Source organism: Symsagittifera roscoffensis, chromosome 2 (assembly GCF_963678635.1).
Source record: "Symsagittifera roscoffensis chromosome 2, txSymRosc1.1, whole genome shotgun sequence".
Taxonomy (NCBI): domain Eukaryota; kingdom Metazoa; phylum Xenacoelomorpha; order Acoela; family Convolutidae; genus Symsagittifera; species Symsagittifera roscoffensis.
In genome coordinates, this window is record NC_087063.1 from 64,683,862 (window position 1) to 64,708,151 (window position 24,290).

The window sequence follows — 24,290 nt, forward strand, 5'->3', positions numbered from 1 at the left end:
CGGCTCCAATAATTTAGACTCAAAAAGCTCGTAGGAGCTCAAATATGGAACTATATCAAAAAAATTTTAGTCGTTATTCAAATGTTTTTCTTACAAAAGTCTCAGCATTGAAAAAAACTGGTCTGAAAAAGAACATTTTTAGCTTGAAGTTTTTCAGACTGAAAAGTTTACATTAAAACTTAATTTATATTTCTTACAGGGTTTTTTCATTTTTCAACTATTATGAATGGTTTATTTCACTCATTAAACAACTGAGTCTTCTATCACTAGCTAAGAAATTGAAAAAAAAAACTCTTATAAAAAGTTTTCAAAAAGTCAAAAAACTTGAATTATCAAAGGGTTAAATATTTCTTACAGTCATAAGATAGGCTTAGGATACGTCAGAACCCTTGTGCGCAGCATTGAGAGATTGCGACCAATTGAAGAATTTAATTTCGTGAAATATATATGAATAAAGATCGAATGTTACTGTTCCAGTCACTCGTAGAATGTGATTGACTATAGCGTGAGTTGTTCTTTTTACTCTATTTGGACATACCTGAAAGAACTTTAGCAATGCATCAAATGTTTTGTCATAATAAAGTCATTTCAATCGTGATTCCAAAACATGGAACAATATTCAACCAAGTTATCTTGGTAACAAAATAAATGGTTCTGGACAATGAAGATCCCAAATTGATTCTACAGCAGAACTGAAAGTGTGAAAAATACATGAGAAAATCAAAGTTTTTTCTATATTTTTAAGTAGTTTTTTATTGAAATTATAGAATCGGAAAAATTTATTGAATGAATCATTTGCTGGGACCAACACTTAGATAAAAAAAACTGAATTGCGATCAAAAGTGACGCTAATAAATACTGAAAACCTTCGTTCTAACCTGCAATTGCAATCAGATGACTATGTATGTTGAAAGCCTTTGTTAAATGTGCAAATTATTGTGACTTTTCTGCCGGACGTTCCCCTTATTTCAGTGATTTGAACGCTTGCCGACCCACTCCCCCTTTTAGATATCCATTTTTGAATGACCCTAAAAATTTTCTAAAGGCGACTTTGGCGCCAATATTTACTAATTTTGAGGGGGAGCGCGCGCCGACAAATGCGATTTTTTGGTCAACACTTTTTGGCGTGTTTTTTCAAAAAGTCTCATGCGTCGCAGAAAATTTGTCAAAATGGGGTCTTTTTAGTGATTCTGGAGAGCTCAGAGAATCAATTTGGTCGACCTAGAAAAAAGTCGACACAATTTTGGAATTTTTATTTAAAAATCTGCCTTATTCCCCTCGAGAATATTCTAGATCCGCCACTGATTCGTATGTTCATATTTGAAAAAAATTAAGGGATAGAAATTGAATTGATTGCCAGCCCAAATTTTAGTATCCAAAATTTATCTATTCTATAAATATGTACTATTGCAATCAACACAGAATAAAATGATGATCACTTGATTTAAGACTTCAAGAGAAAAAAAACATAAGGAGAGACATGGTGATGACATAGGGTGATGAGATAAGGCTGCTGCGATGCAATTTATTTTTGTGGTTATTGCACTTGTTCAGCAAAATTAAACAACATAAACAGTGTTATAACTAAAGATATGATTATCAATGATTTACTCAATGAAGGAGCGAAATCAAGCAGTAAGGCTTATTTAGGAAGCAAATTCATTGGTTTGGTTTAGATTACTTTTTAACTAATTTACCTGTACATGATACAAAAACTGATTGCGAATAATTGCACTTTAACATTAATGCACGCAGGGTGATAATGATAATTGGTCAAAATTGAAAGCAACACCGGTGCACAAAACAATTGAGTTTTAAATTTCGGCCATTAGTTTTATTTAATGAAGAAGTTTCTGGTTCGTTTCATTGTTTTGATTGACAGGCAACTGCAGTTTTCTATGCAACTTTGGTCCTCTCGTCCATTCCTTGGCTCGGTTCTGATTTCATCGACAAAATTTGAGCTTTGATTGCTCGCAGTTTAAACGTGAGACCTCAAAGACACCGTTTTTGAGACAAATGCTGACTGTACGATCCTGAAAGCACCAAAAGAGGTAAAGAAAAACAATATCTTATCAAACATTACAGACAGAGGTGAGTATAGAGACTAGTAAGAGAGTCATAGAAGTAGTGGTGGTGTTGGTACCTGAATGGGAGAATCTCTTGGCGCAGTTGGGACACTGGAAGGGTCTCTCTCCAGAGTGCAGGCGGGAGTGTTCTGTGAGGTGGTGTTTGTGCTTGAACGCCTTGTCACATTGCGTACATTGGTATGGACGCTTGCCTACAACACAAACATAACATCAATACATCTCTGTCTCTGCTAAGATCAAACTAGGTGCTATAAATAAATTATTTATTCAAATCAGTTTGAAAAAAAATCGATTCATTTTAGAAAATTTTAAATTAATGCATCAAAAAATTTTATTTTTAGAGAAGACTTCTTGCTGTGTACAAGATGGGACAAGATTTTTGAAGAAATAGCACCCAATTTCAAAACACGCTACTCATTTAAAACCCGATTTAAAAAACATACAAAATTGAAAGTTTGAACTTTTTTTGAAAAAAAAAAAAACGTTCATATCGAAACTGATTGGGTTACCGGAATGTTCGTAGATATGTCGGATGAGTGAGCTCTGTTTCTGGAACACCTTCTTGCACTGGGTGCATGCAAATGGACCCCCGTGGGAGGGGTTGGCGGCACAGGCGGCTGCCAGCAGACTACTCGGACTGCTACTTCTGCATGACTCAACTGGCGAGGAGGTGGAAGAACCAGCTGCAGAGCCACAGTCAGCTGGAAAACAGAAACAGATTTATCAAAAAAAATAGAAAAACAGTTAAATAAAAAATATATGAAAAGATGGTTTTTCTCGGTAAAACTGTCTTGAAAAATTATAGAAAACCGAAACAAAAACAGGTTCAGCTCAACAATATAGTATAAATATTTTTCGGCTCTAAATCCTTTAAGAGAAACTATTGATGAAAACAATTCGAGCAAAATAAACTGAGAACAAAGCTTACTTTTTTGGTTATGTTGATGTCCCATCAACCCTCCGAGAAAAGAACTATTGGACAATGACAGAGGCGAAGATGAAGCAGATGAGTTCAAATCTTGACTTCCCGGAGACATCAACGTCGGCGGCAGAATTGAACTGCTCAGATCCATGATCAAAGAGTCCGATGAGTTTGAGACACCACTGATGCTTCCGTCATTTGAGATCCCATTTGAGGCGTTCACCACTGAGCCAGTGTCAGAACCGGGTGATGTTGAACTGGATTTACTCATATCGTGCTCGTGTTCGGTTTTCACTAGTGAAAGATCAAGAGGTTCGTCTTCAGAAGCTTTCGACGAAGTTTCCAAACTGGCGTCAGATTTGTTGGGGGTCACAAGTCCACCGAGTTCAGATTGAACAGGTGATGGCTTTGTTGACGGCGACTTCTCAGATGATTCCAAATTGCTAGTCGCTGTTTCTGTTTTCAACTGATTCAGAATAGCCAAATTTGCGAGTTGGTTTTGCAAAAGAGAAGCTGGGTTTAGACCTCCGTTGAGCATGCTTTGTGCGGCCATTGCTTGATAGATAGACAGAAAACTGAGCCATTGGTACGAATACAGATTGGGAACTACGTTCGACTCTCCGCTTGGCAGTTTGTTGGTGTTGCTATTGCTGATTAATGCCTCTGGTTTCATAGGAGATGATGCGAGAACGCCTTCATTTTTCACCTTGTTTACGCTCAAATTGGTGTTTACTAATGAAACAGGTGACTGATCAATTCCCTCGACTGCTGGTGATTTCGATTGAACCTTGACTGAGATCTCAGACGTCACGGAATGGGTTGGGCTAGTCGCTGAAATCGAAGAGTCCAAATAGTCGAAAATTCCAGGGTTTTTCTTATCCCTCGCTCGTTTGTTCTGGAACCAAACCTGAACATTTCGCTTTGTCAGTCCAATATTGTTTGCGATTTTCTCAATGTCGTCTGAATTCGGATTCGGCTGTTTGACATAGTATTCTCTAAGAGTCTCCAACTGCTTGTCTGTGTACACTGTTCGTTTCTTTCGCTCCAAGTTTTGAGCATTCTGATTGGCCAATGACAGTGTTCCAAATTTGCATGTTGACATCGGGGTCGAAGGAGAAAAAGATGACGAATTCATCTCGGATTTTATAATCGAAGACAGGTCTTTCTCGGTTATTTGGGTTCCAGCAACGTCTTGAACTGACTTAGTGTATGCTACTGCTTGATGCAACAGGACCTCAGGGTTCTTGGAGCAGTTGTATCGTTTGTGCTGATAGAGTCCGATTCTGTCTGCAAAAGTTTGTTCACAGAAGTGACATTTTTCAACTGAAAAATCTTCGGGGAGAGACGAGTTTGATGACATTGGCTCACTAGACGAGCAATCCATGAGTTCGTCCAGTTTCAGTTTCAATTCACTAACTGTGGATGAGTTAGGAACTGACTGAGAGGCTAAACTGCTGATTGAGAAATTACTCGGCACTGAATTGAGCATTTCTGAATCCAAGAATCGATTTTTTGCCGACTGTAAATTCAAAAGTTGGTTATATTTTGAGCCGATTTGATGCGATATTTCGCGCGGAATTGATGATTGGATTACGGGCAGTCCTGATGATTCGTAAATCGAGGGTGAATTTCTATTTGAGGTCGACCGTTGATGATTATTTTCTGATGTGAGTTGACTTTTTTGTTCGGCGGAAGTTGATTTAGAGCGAGACCCTACAACAATCACAGGTTCTCGATTAGTGGAAGCTCACTAAATTCAAAACTAAGATACCTTGACTACCTGGGATCAAAATAAGAGGAATTTTAGCAAGTGAGTGGCGGAAATAGATTCAAATTATACTTAAAAGAAGCAAAATATTGTTTTCAATTAGCATAATCCATTAAGAGAAAACAAAGCAATTAAAAATTATTGCGAAATTTGAAAAATTCATCAAAACTATCAAAAAATCAATCTAAATTGTGTACTGAAGCTGTTTTAATTAAAGAGACAAACAAATATGAATACCTACCTGTAGGATGAGAAAAGAAATACAGTATTTGATTGCTAATTGTCTATATTTGGCAACGAAATTTCAATTGCTAATTGTCAGCAAGGTAACAGATTAAAATTTAAGTAAAATTTGATTTCTTGCTCAAGAATTTTTTTTCAGAGTATGATTATTATTATCAATCAAGCCGAAGCTAGAGATAGCCAGCTAAAATAAAATTGCCGATTTGAAAAATGATTGTAGTGAAAATATCAAAAAAGTTAATAATTAGAGTACAACTGTTATTGTTGACACAAATAGCACAATATTTGATTAACTTATTAACTGAACTTCACTTTGCCAGTTGCTACAAATTACTTTCGAAAGTGACTTCCCAAATAATTTACTAACAGGAACATGTACTTACTCTATTTGCCGGAAGATGATTGTAAAAATCTTTGTTTTTTTTCGGGATTAGAGACAATCTGTTGTTGTTTTATTAGTTTCCTGACTGGCGTTTTTCTTCTGTTTCCAGCACAAGTTAATAAAATATTATTTGACCAGGCGCAAGCCGGTGTTTTGATTTTTGAAAAAAAAATGCTAACAAACGTGTATGTGTACTTTTTGCAAAGTTAAAGTTATTATTTTGCCACTTGTTTGTACAAAAGGAACTCTACTTAATGAATAATTTTTTCAACAGATGTGTTTTGATGATGAATGACAATTTTGCCAGGGATGAGGATGAGAGAAAGTAAACAACTCGTTCTAATTAATAGTCGAAACTGGATTAGATCCGAATTATTTACTACTTTTTCAATTTAACACTCAAGTGAGATGGTTAAAGATGGTTTCGGTTGGATGACAGTTGGCCTGCTTAAGCTGGTTTATAAATGGGGTCCAGCTTGCGGATTAGAAGTATTTCAGTGTAGAAGTTGTTGATTTGTTTACGGCTCCATTGGAGTGCAAAGCGGGACAGTTTCATTTCAAAGAGGATCTCTACTTCGCAATTACTAAGTGACATTCACCTGTTGTGAGTCGCCCGCTGTTCTGCGCTACGCTCCCGCGCTACCTCTCTATAGTCTTAATCTGATCGCCATTCACAACTGAGCGATGTTGGTTGGAGTAAAAGAGTCGCAACTTGTGCACCTCTAGCTCTTATCAATGGGATTTTGAAAACTATGTTGCTTTGAAATCAAGTATGTGCCAGACTTATCCCGATTACTATATGATTCTGATTTATTATTACTAAAATAGATACTAAGAGAAGAGGATGATCAATCAAATTTGGCCAAAAGAAACCCAGAAAAATGTAAATCAAAATCTATAGCACCCAAAGCATTTAAAACGGTACATGGTTGGGTCACTAAAAATAAGATGGGTCCCAAACATTTTTTTTTTTGAAAATATTCTAGTTATGAAAAAAGAAACCCCAAATATTATCAACATGGTCAATGACTAATCAAGGCTGAAATCAACTTACCGATCAATCAGTCAAAAACAATCAGTCAATTTTGTAGCCATAGACCTCTAAAGTACAGAAAATTTTTTATATAGAGTCAATGACTAAGTTTAAAACATTAGAGAGTAGTTTTTCACGGGAAAATTAATTTGGATCTAGTTTATTGAATGAAAGTTGAAAAGTTGTTTATTATAGGTGCTGAGAAAGTTAATAGAATAGAGTTGAGTTGTTGAGAGATGGATTGTGAAATGGGAAAATGTGTTGCACTCACTTTTGAATTAGCAACAGCCGTGTTCAACTTTTACGGCGGCGGCGCAAACGAACCAAACGAGCCAACCGTATCTAGCTCTAGAATTGATTATATTGTGATTGTATTTTGAGTGCAACAGCCGCTATGCAACTACAATTGGAATGAAGTTTCAGCCAAAAACAAGCCATCATCGCCTTAGTTTAAAAAAGTCGATCGTGATAGCGCGCGGCGAAAAAAGTAAATCACTCCTTTGAATAATGAGATCACACGTGTTGAGCTCTCATTTCTCCCATTCAGCCAGCCCTTAGGAGGAACAACTAACAACTAGTGACTAAGTTAAAAACTTGTACTATCTAGGTTAACTAACCTTCAGCTCCTTTTATTGCTGAGATGAGACGACGAGACTAAGATTGGTCTGCAGTCTCGGTAACTATAAAGATTTTTTGTCTCGAAAACCTACATATATGGTCGGCGATGAATATTTCAACAACAAATTTAAGAAAGTTTCTAATTTCTGAATTAGTTTTTGAATAAATGATGAATTTTGTTTGTTATTTGCCGGATCCAATTTATTGTTTGTCACGTTGCATTTGAATTGGTAAATTGGTCGTTGTATTGGCAAGTTCTGTAAAACTGGAAACTTACAATGCTAATTGACCGTATCCAAAGTTACGGTTTGGCTAAATAAGGTGCTTCTCCGATGAATGATACATTCTAATTGGGAATTGATAATTAGTGGTTGGATTACCTGCTGTTATTAAATTGAGCGAATAGCGCTGACTGTGGATTAAGTATTCTTGGTCAGCAATTTGGCATTGTTTAGAGATCTAATTCCGGCGCTAAATGATAACGTAGATGCAAGGTGTGAATATCTTATCTAACCTGACTAATTACAACTTAAGTTATATTGGGTTATTAATCTAGATCGACGCAGGATAAGACCGGAGCTTCATCCATCCGGTGCTGGAATAACACTGGAAAGATAACATTACGGATCCCTTAACCTTGACACTCAAGTTAACACTAATCTACGCTTAGTTTATGACACCTAACTGCTTTTAAGGTGGATTTGGTCAAACTGCTAGGGGCTCATTCACACGCTAGCTAAAAGAGGGAATTATTTTAGGGTTTTTATGAATAAAGTTGAAGGATTACAATTGCTGGGAGGGAGAGTATAGCTTCAAGGAACAAAGGTTACCGAAAGAAAGGGCGTACGTATCTGGGTCAATCAATGAGAAGGTTATACCTAATTTACCAAGCTAAAATGTTTCTTGAAAAAAAAAAAATGAAAAAACTGTTTGCTCGAATAGCTTTTTTCTCGAACGGTTAAGGTCAACTCCCGTGATTGGCGTGAACCAAACAAAAATCCTTAGAAGTTTTCGCAATTCATTAACTGTTGATTCCAGGACAAAAGCTCCCACGTCAAAAAGTATCATTATGACTAAATCGTGGGTAGATAGCATAAACGAATAGTATATCGTATATGTACTGTTTTCAGAATTATAATTAAGTTTATATCGAGAATGGAACAACTGTCTGCAAAATTATAAATTGAGATGTCAAACAAACAACTGAAAATTTACTTTAAAAAAAGAAAAAGTGTTGCTGCTTCTAACCTGGAACAGCTGATGGCAATTTTGATGCTGATGATGGCGATGATGGTGACGTGGATTTCCGATAAAGAAGATGCTCAGCACCTTGATTTGATTGGGGATCTTGTGTCATTGTCATCTGCATAGAGGCACCATCGTCTTGTTCGAGTTCAGTTTCGTCGCCTGACGAAGACTCCTCAAGTATCTTCAGGTTTTCTTCATCATTACGGTTGTCAGCAGGTGTCAAAGGCTCGCTTATGTCTTCAGAATTTTTCTGAGAGGTCGGTTTTTCTAGGAATTGACAAACGAAAGGCTGCTCTACTTGAGTTTCCATTTCTGAAAAAGAAACAATTTAAATTAATGCTAGTTTAATTGCAATATTAAATTAACCACGTAACAAGCCATGATAACTAAGAAAAAAACCATTAGATAGCGGATAATTCACATTTCCTGTTCGAAGTAGATCTCATTTACAAAATCAAACTTACCGGGAATTGTGTAGTTTCCCGAACTGCCGTGCGAAAATGTTGTTTGTAAGTATGCGGCTATGAGTGTCAGATTGCTGTCGTCACCGATATATAATCAAAGTCTACAACAAAAATAATAACTTCAGAAAACTTTGGGACAAACTGATTTGATAACTAGAAGGTGATTAAGCCTATTAGTTTTGAACTTCAAACGCTTTAAGGTCAAAAAAACTTGCGATGACAAAAAAAGGTAATCAGATTTGTGAACAGACTCGAAAGCGCAAGTGTGACTTACCTGCCTAAGTTCATCAATTTCACTCAAATTTCGACTGATTTTCTGTTTGTTCAGACTTTCGCGGATATTTAAACGTGAGCAAGTGAGAGGAGCTTATGAAAAGTTTAGACAAACAGATGGTATAATGTAGTCCTAAAAACAAGGTAACCCAATAGTTAATTGAGTTTGATAACGAAACCAGGACTAGCTCATATTATGCTCACCTCATACCTAAATATGAAATAAGTCAAATTGGCGCAATTAAAACACGATGGTATATTGAGCACACGTGAATAAATAAATCAATAGAAAAGCAATATGGTACATTATTAGGTTGTCCTAGTTTTACACGTTTTGCTCATCAGCTGAAGCTATCTTCAGGGGGAAGTCATGATGACGACGATGGTTTGAAATCATTTAGAGTGATTGCATTGCTCTTCGTTCTCTCACTCTTTGTGTGGTTATCGCAATTTGCGGTTATTTGATCTATCAACAAAGTACACACCAGGCGCGCACCTTTCACGTGTCTTTTCTCAGTAGAGAAGAGCGAACAGAATCGAAATTGATTCGTTGCCTCTTTCTTCTTCTGTTCTGATTCATTGGTAAAACTAGACCAGTGCTAATTGCGAAACAAAAAATCCTTCTATTGAAAAAGAATAGCCGGCTGTTATACAAATAGCTCAAAATGTACCTACCACAGAAATCCAAAAAATATATATCAAACTATTTTTTTTTCTATAATTTCTCATTCAAACTTTTCTTTTTCGATGTCGGCTCTTTCGGTTTTTAAAGGGAGGGAATAAAAATAAATTTGAAAAATTATTATAAAGTAGCTAAAATTAGGTGAGAAAAATTAGATTGGGAGTAATCAGATATTGATGCTTATTCACAACAGACGCATGTCTAGGATTATTAAGAGGAGGAAAGTTTCAAACTGGTTATGGCATAATTAAGTAGATTTTCCGAGCTCAGATTTTATTAGATGTCTCCCCCTATTTGCAAAGGGGGCGGCAATTCGTTAAAAGTACGAAATTCGTATATGCTTAACTGTTCAACCCTTTCGTTCGTAATAAGGGGATTCGTTACAAGACCATAGAGAGGGGAATAGTTAACGTAAACAAGATCCCGGACATCTCCTATAACACCCATGAGATACTTTTAGCCAACAATTTTTTTGTACCGCGGTGGAATTTTATGAAACAGAAAGGCCGTTTTACCTTGAACAAAAAGCGCTCGACTTTGCGATGATGTGGCACGCGTTAGCCCCAAAAGTTGCCTTCCAAAAACTCCCAAAATTATTCAAGCACTAGATCTACAGACAAGAATCAAAGTCTGAGTATTTGTGCTTTTCAGACTAATTTAGCACTGAATGTTCTGACTGCTCTTTAACCACCTGATGAAAAAGCTTTTGATTCAGGCAATTGACAGAAAATCGAAAAAAAATGCACAAATCTGTTTTGTTTACTTTTTCATTTTGTTTTCCGACTTTTGAAAATTTGAATTTTTTTTCTTTTTCCAAAAATTCATCAAAATTTTTAAAGCAAGCAGTGCTCCATAGACAGTCCATGAAAAGCAATCTGAGCATTCGGGGCTTAACTTGATATAATCAGTCTTGTTTGTGTTTATCCCAACATGCACTCTACAAATTACAAATGATAAATAATTAGTCTGGTAAAAAAAATCAAGAACAAATTGCTAGCCTCAACACACTTTGGAATGAATTAAAGTGCCGCTAACGTGCTGTCAGAAGGCTAGATATTGCGCCTTAATTATCCTAAGATGGCGTAAGCCCTACCTACTGTATGAAAAAGATCACAGATGAAAAACTTTGTTGATTTGAGCTCAGATCAACAATATTTTTCAGATGATATGAAAAAGTTCTGAAAGAACTTTGAATTTTGTCTGATTTAAGAATCCACCCAAACCATCGTTTTTTTGAGAGTCGGAACATGAACCTTTGAGCTCATTTTACAAAAACTAATTCTTACAGTTTTCCGCGCAAAAACTAAGCGACTATTAAACGACACTTTAAGGAAGATCAAGCTGAGCTAGTTTCAAAAACAAAACGAGCAATCGTATCTTAGTCCACAAGTTATATCTATCGTGCAGCTTTTTCTTAAAATACAGCCCTTTCTTAAAATGCCTTATATTAATTTATCATATAATAGAATATTGCAAAAATCATAATAAACTAAATCTTTTTTGAAAGTAGTTTTAGAAACAAAATTTTATGAGTAAGAAAAAAGCTTTGAAAATTGCAATATGGAAAAATCTTTTCAAAACTAGAACCTTAACAAGACAGCTCATATATAAGGGCGAAACCTTGAATGTTCTGATTGAACGTAAAGGCCAATTTACAAACTTTTTTAGAGTAATTGTCAAAATAATTGAAAGAAAGGCTTTTTTCCTTTTTTTTCATTTCATTCCCCAGATGCTATATAGGATAAAAAAAGTCTGTTTAGCGTCTCTTGTTGTTTTGAAAGGTCTAAATTTCTGTCCTCAATTTATTTTGGAACCCATTTTTTCTCTGCTTATACGTGTTCCAAGAACTCATTAAATCGCGTTTTATTTTTCCCAAGTTGACCAAACTAGCAGTTTCCAAACCACGTAACTTTTTGAAAATTGATCACAGGTAAAAACAACTTTGACATTATTTGAAAATTTTCTTTTTAATATGTTTAAAAATTTTTCAAACGAATTTGGTAGTTATTCAAACAAATTAAGCACAATTTTACCACAGAATGTTTATCTTTGTGCCCAGAAGTAAGATTTGAATGCTTCTTAGCTTGTAAACAAAAAAAGTAAAATAGTCTTTCCTTTGTTTTCTGATTTGAGCCGTTTGAGACTATTAGTTTCATGAAAGAAAGAAAAATTGACGGTCTGTCTTTCAAGCCCATTTTTTGTCAGTTTTCTCTTTTTGTTTCGACAACGAAGTGTGAAGCAACTGACACTTCGGATGTGTTTTTTTTTCCACGCAAAATCAGGTTACAAATCGACTTATTGCGCAAAGGCAAGAGATATTTTATATGATATCCTTTTCCAATCGCGATTCGATTGATATAAACAAATATTTGTTGTTCCGACTTTCGTAACGAAAGTAACGGAATATTTGTGCTCGGGGTGGGTTTTTTTATTCAGACAAATTTCGATTTTTTAAAAACATTCGAAAGCAATTGTTGTCCTGAGCTTAAATTTGAAAAGATATTTTAACTGTGATCATTTTTCTTAAAGTTATGAGGGTTTAAAGATTGCTCCTAACGGGTGAGCGGAGATTTAATCCGTCTGAGAAATCGTTCTAAATTAGTTCAAGGAAGCTTATATGCCAGAATTGATTTGTTAATAGGAGCAAAATCTGTCACTTTGATTTGAATATGACGTGTGGGGGGATGTTTTCACAAAAATCTCAACTTTTTTTTAATTTTAAATTTTTATTTCGTTACATTTAAATTTTTTTTGTTATTACTGCTCCATGGACCTTAAAAGGCAGTCGGAACATTCAGGGCTTCGCCCTGATACGAGCAGTTTTGTTGTTTTCTAAAAAATCTTAATTGCTTGCTTTTCAGAATTCTTAATCTGCTTTCAGAAAAAATCTTCGATGATTCTTCACTAGTTGGTTTTCAAATATAATTGCGGTTGAAATATTCTATGCCTGGGCAAAAAAAACGAAGCAATAATACAAGCAGCCGGGCATTCTTCTTGTACTTTGGAAATTTCCCCGGCTGAAAACGACAGCAAAATTTAAACTTTCCTGAGTAAAATTCACCAGAGAAAAGTTTTATTTGAAAATATATATTGCATCTCAGTATGAAAACAAACCTGAATTCAGTTTCTGATGATAATGAAAAACTCAAAACTGAAATGAAAGAAGAGCTTATTTTATGTGTCATATTGCTCAAAGTTTTGTCGATATAAATACAGACTTTTTGTTTAGTTGATCTAGATGATGGGAGATATAGTTAAACTAATGGAAAAAGAAGACGTTTTAGATTGGGATTGAAGTTAGATATAAAGATTGCAATGCAATGATTGATTCGATTTTAGCTCATCTCTCCTGATCAATTCCAACTCAGCAATTGCGCCAGATGACGGTCGATGATGTGAATCACGTGCGGCGCCACTAAGAAATCGACCTGATGTTACACCTAGCATCGTATAAACAAAACCACCGCCATCACTATCAGCTCTCTTCCATCATCATCATGATAGAAAAAAAACTAAATGCTAGTTCTTAATTAGGCATTCTCAATCAAAATGTAAAAGAATGCTCAGTTTTAATTCACAATGGAAAAAAGAGTGCTATCTGTTATTGTAGTACCCAGGGGCGGATCTAGGATTTTCGTTGCCTTTTGATAGTTGTCCGGCATTCATTTTCAGTCGACCGATGACAAAAGTTTGACTCTGCGCCTTAATTTCTTACACCCTTACCTGCCAGCCTATGACCCAAAATCTTCGCTGAAAAATCAATGTAATTATCAGGGGCGAGAAAACAACAAGTTTTAAAAAGGGGAATTATTAAAAACAGAAGATTATAGGTTACAACCAGGCTACAAATTATTTCCGTCTAGTTTTTTTTGGTCGAAAAAGCCAAAAAAGTGAAATAGTCTAAAACTATAAAACCTACAATGTTTTTTGAATTATCTTTTTCCCTCCTGTGTAAAAAATTCTTTCTCATATTAAGTTGCTGAGGTCGATCCGTTTTTACAAACATCGACAATGGGACAACTTTTTACTTCTTTTTTTTCGGTATACGTTGATATTTCCTCACGCGTACTTAAGAGTTAAGATGATGCACAGGAATGAATGTTTATTTTCATCTTCAGTTTTTTAGATTCACCAACAATTATTTATCAGTTTTAGTTAACAATAAAGTTAAGCGTCAGCAGTGAACAACAAACAATTAAGCACACATGTGCGGTATAGTTCTCAAGTTAAGACCACTACGAGCCGAAAAATCAATCAACTCCCACAAATGAAACAATTATGAAAAATTAGGAACATTTGAGCTAGTTATGAAAACATAACTAAATACACGTATTTTTTTACTAGTTTATCAGCGGTATTAATAAAAAATGAATCGGTGACAAGAATCAATCTGGGAGGTGACAGGCAGCTAGAAACCAAATCAAAAAACCACGCCACTTATTGAAAAATCTTATCCCTTATGCCAGCGGCATGAATGAATACTTTAAATAAGAATTGAGTGAAAAATATAACTGTTTTACTCACTGATTTCAAGTTTACCAACTGGAAACTTCTTTACCACGGAAAAGAATACAAGTATACACAATACACGCAAGAGGTGTATCAAAGTTCGTAAGATCCGATTTGAAAAAAGTTTATTAGACTTTGATGCTATCAAAAATTTCAATTTCAGCAAATTTGTAGCTTTTCAATATCTCTTTTTATATTAGCTGATATTGAAATAACTCAATGATGTAGTTGTTTGGATATTTTATGATGAGATTGTGATTATAACGTTAAATGGGAATCAAGAAAAAGTAAGTTAGTAGATTAAACTAGTTAGAAGTAGTCCAATAAAACCACCTGTTACTGTTCCCTTTGAGTGCTCCCAACTTGTAAAGGTAACATATGGCTGCTTGTTCAATTCAAAAGCTTCTCAGAGTTTTCTATATTGCGCTAAATTGCATCACGGCATCGAAAAATGAAAAAAAAAACAAAAAATATGATGGCGGAAACAAGTTACTGGAAACGCAGCAAAAGTAAAAAAAAAAACGTGGACAAAAAAAGTGCAGCAAACCAAAGCGAAAAAAGCCGGATGAAATAAGAAACAAATCAGAAAGAGGAAGGCTTAGAACTATGATTGCAATGACTAAAAGATCTTCAAAAAAGAAACAAAAAAATGGAAATAAAACCCGGTGTTGAGGTATATTTTATATTTGAAAAAATTCTCTGTTTGATTTCACTTTCCCATCGGCCGATCCGCGATTTTGTAGAGCGGCGAGCGGTAATTTTTTCTAAAAAATTGATGAAAACTTTGACCACATTTTTTAAAATTGATCAAGTTGATTGAACGAGCTCAGCAAGAACCCTATGAAGATTCAATTTTGGTAAAATTTTTAGCGCCGCACAGTAGCGGATTTGGGGGGGGGGACGCTTCCCTTCTCAGGGATTGGACCCCCTGCCGACCCAAAGGGTCCCCTCTTTGTACTATTTTGAGATATCCATTTTTGGCTGACTGACCTTAAAATTTTTCTGAAGGCGCCCTTGGCGCCAATCTATACTAATTTTGAGGAGGGAACGCGCGCCGAAAAAACCAATTTTTTGGTCGAATTTTTCCAAAAAGTGTCTAAAAAGTGCCCTTTTTTGGCCTTTTTTCAAAATTTTGCCTGCGGCGCAGAAAATGTGGTCTAATTAGGGTCTTTATAGTGGTTTGAGAGAGCTCAGAAAATCAATTTGGTCCGCCTAAAAAAAGTTCGACAAAATTTTCTAAATCCATCCTTGCGCTTTCTCATTCCCAGCGTAGTATATAATGGCACCACGGGTCACGGGTGGTTTTGGCGTTAGTCAGTTTTCAGCATGCAAGTTTTATAATCATCTTTGTTTTCCCTTAAATTATTCTTTCCGACCATTCCAAAACCGTAAAAAGCCCTCTAAATGCGTGATGTCATTTAATTATTGTTGGCTAAAAGTGCATTTAGCTAATACAGCTCATTCATTCACTCGAGAAAAAAACATCATACGGGCTGTTCAAATCTTCAAGGACAACTGCTACCTTGCCTTTGATTTTTAATAACATCGTCTGTTGATATTTTCCAGAGGGGAAATGTAACATTTGGAACATAAACCAACAAACGAAGATACCCCGTCATCTGGACTTAGTGGACGTCCTCGAACTAGTTTAGTTAATTATTCCTGAAATCGAAGTTAGTTGTTGCTGAAAGATACAATTATTACAGTAACAGTTTTCTTGCAATAGCTGAAAGTTAGTTTCACTTGCGTTGCGAGAGCAAATGACTCGTCAAATTGTTAAGTTAGGTCATCTGAAATTGGTTTGATTTGTCATGTCAAAAAATAAATTGAGCTGCTCTAGCTTTCCTATTTTGTCTGATTCCAAAATTAGGTTTGTTAACATTTCTGTTGAGCAACGGGCTAAGCAAAATTGCATCTTAAAGAAGGGATAGTTCAACAGTGCCAAGTACAACTGTGTCAAAAAGGTGTACAAAAAAGCCGGAAAAGAAATCAAAATGCCGAAAACAAAAAATTTAGTTCAAAAGTGCTCAACAATATTTATATTTGACAGCAACGAAAACTGAAAACATTTTCGAACGCTTAAGTTATTGTTCATAAATAAAACAAAATTCTTCAATAAATCTCGCGCTTTTATTTGTAGACGCATACAATTTGATCAAAAAAAATTGATTTATTTCACAGACATAGTTAACAAGGCCAATTGGAAAACAGTTTATGTAGAAAACTGACTAGAAAAACGAAAAATCGAAGGAAAAATTTTAGAAACTTATAAATTTATAAAAATCTAAATTAACACGATTAAAACTAAGCAAAACAAAGCCTGCATGCTCACTTTATTAGATTAATATCAGACCATAAATAAAAAATTTCAAACTATTTTTTTCGACACTGAAAAAGTAACTCAAACTAAAAGAGCTTTAAAATGATATCCTACTCCACCTATTCCGATTATAATTTGTGGTACCTGCTTTTGCGAGGAAAAAAAAAGAAAAGCATCAACAGAAAAAAAGAAAACAAGAATAGCCGGGAACTGCGCAAGTAGCCCAGAATTATTCCGACCAGTCCTAAAAGTTACAAATTAAAGGAATCTGCGCCAAAATAGAACTTGAGCTTTTTTGTCAATCATTGTAAAATATGCAAGTTGGAAAACAATGTTTGAAGACAAATTATTTAAAAAAAATTCAAAAAATTTGAATTTTTGTTTATAATTTTTCAAAACTTTTTTCCCAAACTTTGAAATTATTGATCCCTAAGATGAAGCTAAAAACTCCAAAAACGAAATTCATTTGAGTTAAACTAAATTTTCAAGGCAAAAACTAAGCATAAATAAGCTAATATAAGCCTGCTCACTCGCTCGAATGACAAAAAATTTCAAACCGGTTTTTCTCGACACTGGGAAAAAAAATTTGTGAAGCTCGAAACACGACTAAAGGGCTTCAATATCATGTATCACTCAACCCAGTCCGATGATTATTTATGGTAGCCGATTTTGCGTGGGAAACAAAAAAAAGGAAACAACTAAAACACACCCGAATACAAAGTTCCTCCCCATTTTCAATGGTCGGAACAAAAAACAAGAACACACCCGAATGCAAAAAAAATTAAAATTCTAATTCAAATTAAAGTTTTAAGCAAAATCATTGTTTTGATCTTTTCCAGATGGGAATTGTAACATTGATAATCTAAAGGAACAAACGAAGATATTTCGTCACTTGGTCTTAGTTGACGTCCTCGAAATAGAACAACTGTGTCAAAAAAAGTTTGTCCAAAAAACCTAAAACAAAGATAAAACCAAAACAAAGAGAAAAAACAAAAAGAGAAATGTAGAAAATAAAACTTTGATTCAAAAATGCCAAAGTTTTTTATACATGTTCACAAGAAAACTGAAAACATTTTTGAAAGCTTGATTTGTTTTTCAATAAAAAAAAACAATGTTCTATAATAAATCACAGGCTTTGATTTTACACGCATGCAATTGTTCAATGCAAATAATTGCTCTGTTTTTTTTCTGTTGCTCAGCTGATTTGTCTTCATTATGGAATATTTACGACAACTTTACCATTTTTTCTTGCCATAAATTTTGGATCAAGTCAAAAAGTTTTAGTGAATGTAACCAACATTTTATTCAAAAAATTGTTCCAGTTTTTACCAATGTTCGCGGTTACAAGTGAAGTTGGCCTACTGTACCAAATTCACGGGCATAATTAACGGATTTTTTGACACACTCACTTCAGCATAACTCAAAACATCTCTGCAAAAACTTGAAGTTCTAAAACAATTTATCAAAACAGTGACATCCCAAAAGCAAAACTACGTCTTCTGGTGAGGAAGTGCGAAAGTTTAGGAAAATGTATTGCAAAAATTTGATCTTCAATTTTGAAACTATAAGTTTTTATTTTTGATTTTTTTTCCTCATTATAGCATCAAACAAAAAACTCTACTGATAAAAAAAAAGTTGTTTTGTTTAGTATTCTCGCTAATACAAATACTTTTGAGACAGTAAATAATTTTTATCTTATTACGTTTTTACTGTTCACTTGAAAAAATGATCAAATGAATTTCAAAACTTTTGTATTGTCTCGATAATATAGTGAGAAATAATTTTGTTTTCGCGTGTGAATTCTTAGCGCATTTTTACTACGTTTAGGTCAGATTGACTTCTCACGATTCCTTCAAACTAACGCAAAAAAATTTTTTTTTTTTAAACTTTTCAACTATATTTAGTCGTTGAAATGGAAAATCCCATAGAATAATGTACCCAGTAGCTTTTAAAATAAGTTTTTTTTCTCGAGTAGCTTTTTTTTGTATCTGTGTCAGAAATTTTTGAACAACGTACAGGCTTTTTTGTTGATTTTAAATTGACCGAAAAAAAGCTTCGTTTGAATCAAAATTTATCACTAATTTAGGTGTTCAATTGAGATATTAGAACAAGCTGCGCTCTCAGTTATAACAGATTGCGTTTTCAAAAACTTTCTTTTACAAAAAGTTTTATCTAAGCTTTCAAATAGCTTGCAAAATTGCAAAAGTTTCTTGTTCAAAAAGCTACAAAAAAAATAAGAAAAAAATTCAAACTGATTTGCTCATTTTAGGAATGTCATTTGTATAAAAATTTGCTGAAAGCATTTAAAAAAAATATAATAAATCAGCGGTTTCCTAATTTGCAGCATTTTTAAAATCAAAATCAATAAAACTTTTTAGAAGAAACGTTTTTTTTTCTGCACCAATCTGATCAAATAAAAACTTTGATCAACAAGCAGAATAAGCACGATTTGTTCCGAAGATAGTGATTCAGGAAAAACAATCTGTTTGTTAAATTTAAATTCTGGCCTAAAACTCCTGATTGATTTTTTTGGGAACTTCTGCCAATTAAGGTGAAAAAAGTAAATGTAATAATAGCTAAACTAAAAATAATCCAAATCAGCTTTAAAATTAAAAAAATTTTGAATTTAGAGAGGAAAAATTTTATATAATAACCGAATCACGGATCAAATAGATCCAAAACTGAGAAATTAAGGATCCATAAAGTAAAATTTGATGTAAACAAAGCAGCACAACGGATCCCTATAACGGATGGAATGTTCAAGATGCAGTTAAAAATAACGGCCAAATTTCGATTACTAAATGAAACAACACTGAATGTCCCTGAATCTTCCGACTGCCCTCTATTGTCGATCCAAGCTGTTTGATAAAGAAATCTTGTACAAGATTCATAAAAAAAGTTTTTGAAAAAAATTGCCCCACAATTTAAGAAAAAAGCCTGGTAATAGATTTTGCGTGTGACACGGTATTAACAAAATCAGATTTCATTTCTGTGTTAGATTTGAAAAATTTAATTTTTTTTGCATGCGTCTCAGTAAAACACAATAAGTCGCGTGTTAATTAGCCCTGTTTGATATATAGACTTCGTTTGAAAAAGTCCAAGTCCCAATTGGAAAAAGTTCAGAACTCAAACCATTATAATTTTGAGAAATTTGATCACAGATTGAGTTTTTTTTACGTTTGAGCTCAAGGCAAAAATATTTTTCAAGTGCTACAAAAATGGCTTCAAAATTGCCAAATTAAATAGTCGCAAACTGGATGAATAAAAACCACCAAACTGAATAAAAGCATAAAAAAGCCGCAGTTCTTTCTAGATTATTATGATTCCAAGAGCAAAAAAACTGATCAAATAAAAAGTTTATAGACAAACACGAGAAAATTGTTTTGATCCTGCATCTTTTCGTTGGAAGTGAGGGACAAATTTGCAGTCTAAAAAACTGGTTTGGGAAAAACCTACAACAACGGGAGAGAGAACAAAAATTGCAACTTTTTGCTTTCAACCAGAAAATGAATAGATTTTTTTAAAATGTTTTTGTCGTGTTTTCTGCATAAAGATGTAGTTTTTGACTCATGCTATTTGGAAGGATCTTACAAAAAAACTGCTAATGTGGAGACAATATAACTGCTCATGAGGACCCTGAGCATGGATGGAAGATGTTATTTTTCAGCTGGAATAGTTCTTTTGTTCGGTTAATTCGATCATCAATGCAAACGTTCTCGTAGAAAGTTAACCATGTTTGACGCCGGACCAAGTAAATCTTTGTTTTTTTTCGTCTGTCATTTTTTTGCGGTCTAAAGACTAAATGACAATCATCAGCTCGGAACGAACCAATTTTTGACGAAAAACTCAAACTCCTTGTTTTGTTTTTGAGGATGTTTCCAGAGCTGTGAAACTAGTTATGAATTACTGGCTATTTTACGACTACAAATTAAAACTTCTCGGTATTTGATCCGGTAAGATCTTTGAAATAACTTCATCTAGCATGTGTCAAACTTTCAATCGTATACTTTTTTTGTTTAAGAGAAAACGACAAAAACCTGAGGAAAAAAACCGTGTATTTGCTCCTTGAAATCAAAAAATTGCAAATTCAAAGTCCCGTAACTGAACTTTGATTTTGAGAAATCATGTCAATTGAACGGCAACAGTTTATATTTTTTCAAAACATCTTGTTGATTCCATTTTTGAATAGAAGGAGGAATATGTATGCTTGGGGCAAATTTGTTCGACATATAAACAGATCAAATTTAGAAACTATTTTTTCCTTAGCGCACGCATTTGAGCCCACGCAAATTGGTCATTTAATACTTTAAGACTTTATCTATGATATTGAGAGCGTAACAGGAAATGTTAACCAACACACAAGATTATTCCGAATTGAAATAAGGCAAGCTAATTGTCATGACATTTCCTTATATGACTCAAACTTAAACACTTAATATTTGATATTGAAAGATGTACGAGCAGTCTTGTTCAACATGGAGTCATTAGTGATTACCTTCGAAACACTTCATATTAGTCAAGGCAGTATCTCAAAAACAAACAAGACTGCTCGTAACAGACTGCCTTTTAAGGTTTATGAAGCAGTAATAACATTAAAAAATTGAAAGAAATAAAAAAAATGAATTTTTTTCTGAAATTTGAAATTTTTTTTTATGAAAATCATCCCCCCACACGCCATATAAAGTACAAAAGGATAGATTTCGCTCCTTGTAACAAATCAATTATGGCCAATAAGCTTCTTTCAACCAATTTGGAACGATTTCTAAGACGGATTAACTCTCCGCTTACGCGTTAATAGCGCGAAATATTTCGCGCGTTAATTGTCCCAAATTGGCCAAAATTACAATCTTTAAACCCCCGTAACTTGACAAAAAATGATCACAGGTGAAATATCTTTTCAAATTTTAGCTCAGGACAAGAATAGTTTTTCAATGATAAAAAAATCCGTCCAAAATGGCCAGTTAAAAAGTCGAAATTTGTCTAAAGAAAAAAAAACCCACCCCGAGCACAAATATTCCGTTACTTTCGTATCGAAAGTCGGAAAACAAGACTGCTCGTATATAAAATCGAGACTCTGAATGTGCTGACTGAATATAAAGGCCAATTTACAAGCAGTTTTGGCTGAGCAATTGTCAAAATAATTGAAAGAAAGGATTTTTTAATTCTTTTCATTTCATTCCCCAGATGCTACGTAGGATAAAAAAGTCTGTTTAGCGTCTCTTATTGTTTTGAAAGGTCTAAATTTCTGTCCTCAATTTTTTTTTGGAACTCAGTTTTTCTCTGTTTCCACGACTTATAAGAACTCATTAAATCACGTGTTATTTTTTTCAATAGCTTTACAATAGCTTTCGAATGATATTAAAAAATTCCGTCAAAAGTGGCTAGTTAAAAAGTCGAAATTTGTCTGAAGAAAAAAAAACCACCCCGAGCACAAATATTTCGTTACTTTCGTATCGAAAGTCGGAACAATTGTTGGTGTTGCAATTTTATATAAAGTTTCGTTCAATGGACCAAGAAACTGCAGCATATTTTGCGCTCGCTTCTCAGTTAAGTATATCTGGAGTACCAGTGGACTTAGTCAGTCCAACTGTCTTTGTAGCTGAAACTTCTAATGATAGGGTTTCTATGCAAAAAAAAAACAAAAAAAAATCTTTTTTTTTATGTAAGGTTTGAAAGTTCAGTACCAATGGAAGAGAATGCCTGAAGAGATGCTAAGATTGCATGAAGAGATTACTAAGAGATTGAATTGGTGCCTTATCTTTATTGATAACAAGAAGTTTTAGTTTTTTTGATATAAAATGTCACAAGGCAATGTATTGACGAAATATTTCTTACCTTGTGCCAAAAATGTCAACCAATACTTTCCGATTTATATTACCAAGCTCGACAATTTAGCTGAAGTTTTCTCTTATGGATGGAAAGTAGACTTAATACGATGACATATGTCTACTCGAATTTGAATTCAGGTGCTCTCAGTACAAAATGCAAAGAAGCTCATCAACTTGATTAGATCTGATCAAATCATGATGGCCCTCGTTACATGTAGGAGTGGGAGGCTTACCTGAAGTTTATCTACAAATCTGTCGGGCAAACAACTTGACAAATGTCTCGCAAGTTGAATACACTTCAGGCTCAGGTGACTAATTACCTGTTCAATGCCAAATCAAGTTGAAGATCAAGTTTGACAGCAGAAAAAATATTAGTGACCCGGACAGATTTGGTTTGAAAATCCGAAAGCTTTGCAGCCTTTTTTTTCTGCGCTTCAAACGAATGGCCGTTTTTGGATAGAAGAAAAGAAATTACGCGTCTAGAGTATAAACTGCCTTACCTCTTATGAGATTTTTTCTGTCTGCTGCACGATAATCAGGAAGGTCAAAAGCAGTTTTTCTGATAATTTACTAAAAATCGTTGCTTGTGTAAATACCCATAAGTGAACCTCTCAAAATAAATGACGATCAGAGTAACCTTGATGGAGGGACTTCGATAAAGATCCTATAGAAAACTTGTACGAATAAAAACTTAAACGTTACAATAGAATACGAAGGGATCAAAAGCAAGTTTGAACTTGATTGCGAAACAGAACAAAACCTTCTAATTATGAGGCCGTAGGATGGGATTGGTGTTTGGGAGCAATGATAAATTAGCTAAAGTGTTCTCTATGAAGGTGACAGGAGAAAAGAAAGAGAATGGTACGGTGAAACGAGAAACAAAACAAACGTGAACATCATCATTATTGTGGTGTTGTAATTGATGAGCACGTGAAACTTTTGTAGCCTGTGTGTTTGCCCAGCAATTAGGACTCTTTATTTCATTCAGACACCTCATGGCTGTTATGGTTCGAATAAATCAAACCCCTCACCTTTTCATTACACCTTTTGGTATCGATTGATCGTCGCCAGTTTTGATAGACAACACAGCTGGTTGAACTGAATCCATCATAAAAATTGCATGTTAAAAAAAATATATATTTTTTCACCAAAACCAGTAAAAAAGTAAAAGTTGAAACTTAAAAAAATACACTTTATCATAACCTAAGGGCCACGCATATTAGGTAAACAATTTTATGCGCTCATCCTTTGTCAAGCTCTGCAGTCTGCAGTTCAAATTTTAGATAACCAAAAAAAAACATATGAAACTTTGGGTTTCAAAATGTAAGGAATTCTTCGCTTCTTGATAATGATTTTTGATAGAGAACAGATTACTAAACAAACCTTATTTTATGTTAGTTTTTTGGTAATCTAATCTAGAAGTTATACTCACATTTATCGGATTCTGGTCAACAGCTGCGGTCGAACATACAAAATATTATGATGGTAGTCTTTAGATTGTCCACATCAGAGGGTCCGAATCAATTTGATCAAATTTTTTCATTGCTCAAAAGTGTGATCAAAAACTACAAATTTCGAAAATAGTTTGAACTGTTTTATTTTAGACAAAGTTTGCTCTAACTTATCTGTGATTTGTGCCTGATTTAGTTAAGTTGTTAAAAATACCTAGTCAATGTGTTGGGGAATAACATAAATTAGTAAAATTAGCCCGAAGGCATCGCTTATCAACAAATGAAACCACTCTTGTCACATGGAAACTTCTCCTGCCGTCGCCTCTCTACAATTTCTACCTGGTACAGCAAGTATACCTGCATGTGTATACATTACCCTTACCCACTACTCTTTTGGAAGAAGCGAGACCCCAAAGTTTGAACCTACTTTGTCGATATTTATTATTACATTTCAAGCGCACG

At 34.4% G+C, this 24,290-nt stretch overlaps 1 protein-coding gene across 2 annotated transcripts; it reads right to left on the reverse strand.

The window, feature by feature from the left end:
* Positions 1 to 1,330: 1,330 nt before the first annotated feature.
* Positions 1,331 to 24,030, reverse strand: LOC134840084 (zinc finger E-box-binding homeobox 2-like). 2 transcript variants are annotated; one of them, XM_063855770.1, is made up of 7 exons: positions 23,810 to 24,030; positions 8,766 to 8,866; positions 8,302 to 8,613; positions 3,016 to 4,722; positions 2,597 to 2,788; positions 2,144 to 2,278; positions 1,331 to 2,033 (listed from the first exon to the last, which is right to left on the reverse strand). In XM_063855770.1, the coding sequence occupies exons 3-7, from the start codon at positions 8,609 to 8,611 to the stop codon at positions 1,993 to 1,995; spliced, it is 2,385 nt and encodes a 794-aa protein (XP_063711840.1). In that variant the 5' UTR covers positions 8,612 to 8,613; positions 8,766 to 8,866; positions 23,810 to 24,030; the 3' UTR covers positions 1,331 to 1,992. The 2 variants fall into 2 exon arrangements, with proteins under 2 accessions (XP_063711840.1, XP_063711841.1); XM_063855771.1 differs by lacking the exon at positions 23,810 to 24,030 and adding an exon at positions 14,245 to 14,509.
* Positions 24,031 to 24,290: the final 260 nt, after the last annotated feature.

What these genes read in the sequence shown, in the direction of transcription:
- LOC134840084 (XM_063855770.1), bottom strand. Translation starts at nt 8,611, where the DNA reads ATGGAAACTCAAGTAGAGCAGCCTTTCGTTTGTCAATTCCTAGAAAAA. An exon ending in ACATCAACATAACCAAAAAA is followed by an intron (nt 2,789 to 3,015) that starts GTAAGCTTTGTT and finishes TCTGTTTTCCAG; the next exon opens with CTGACTGTGGCTCTGCAGCT. An exon ending in CAAGAGATTCTCCCATTCAG is followed by an intron (nt 2,034 to 2,143) that starts GTACCAACACCA and finishes TGGTGCTTTCAG; the next exon opens with GATCGTACAGTCAGCATTTG.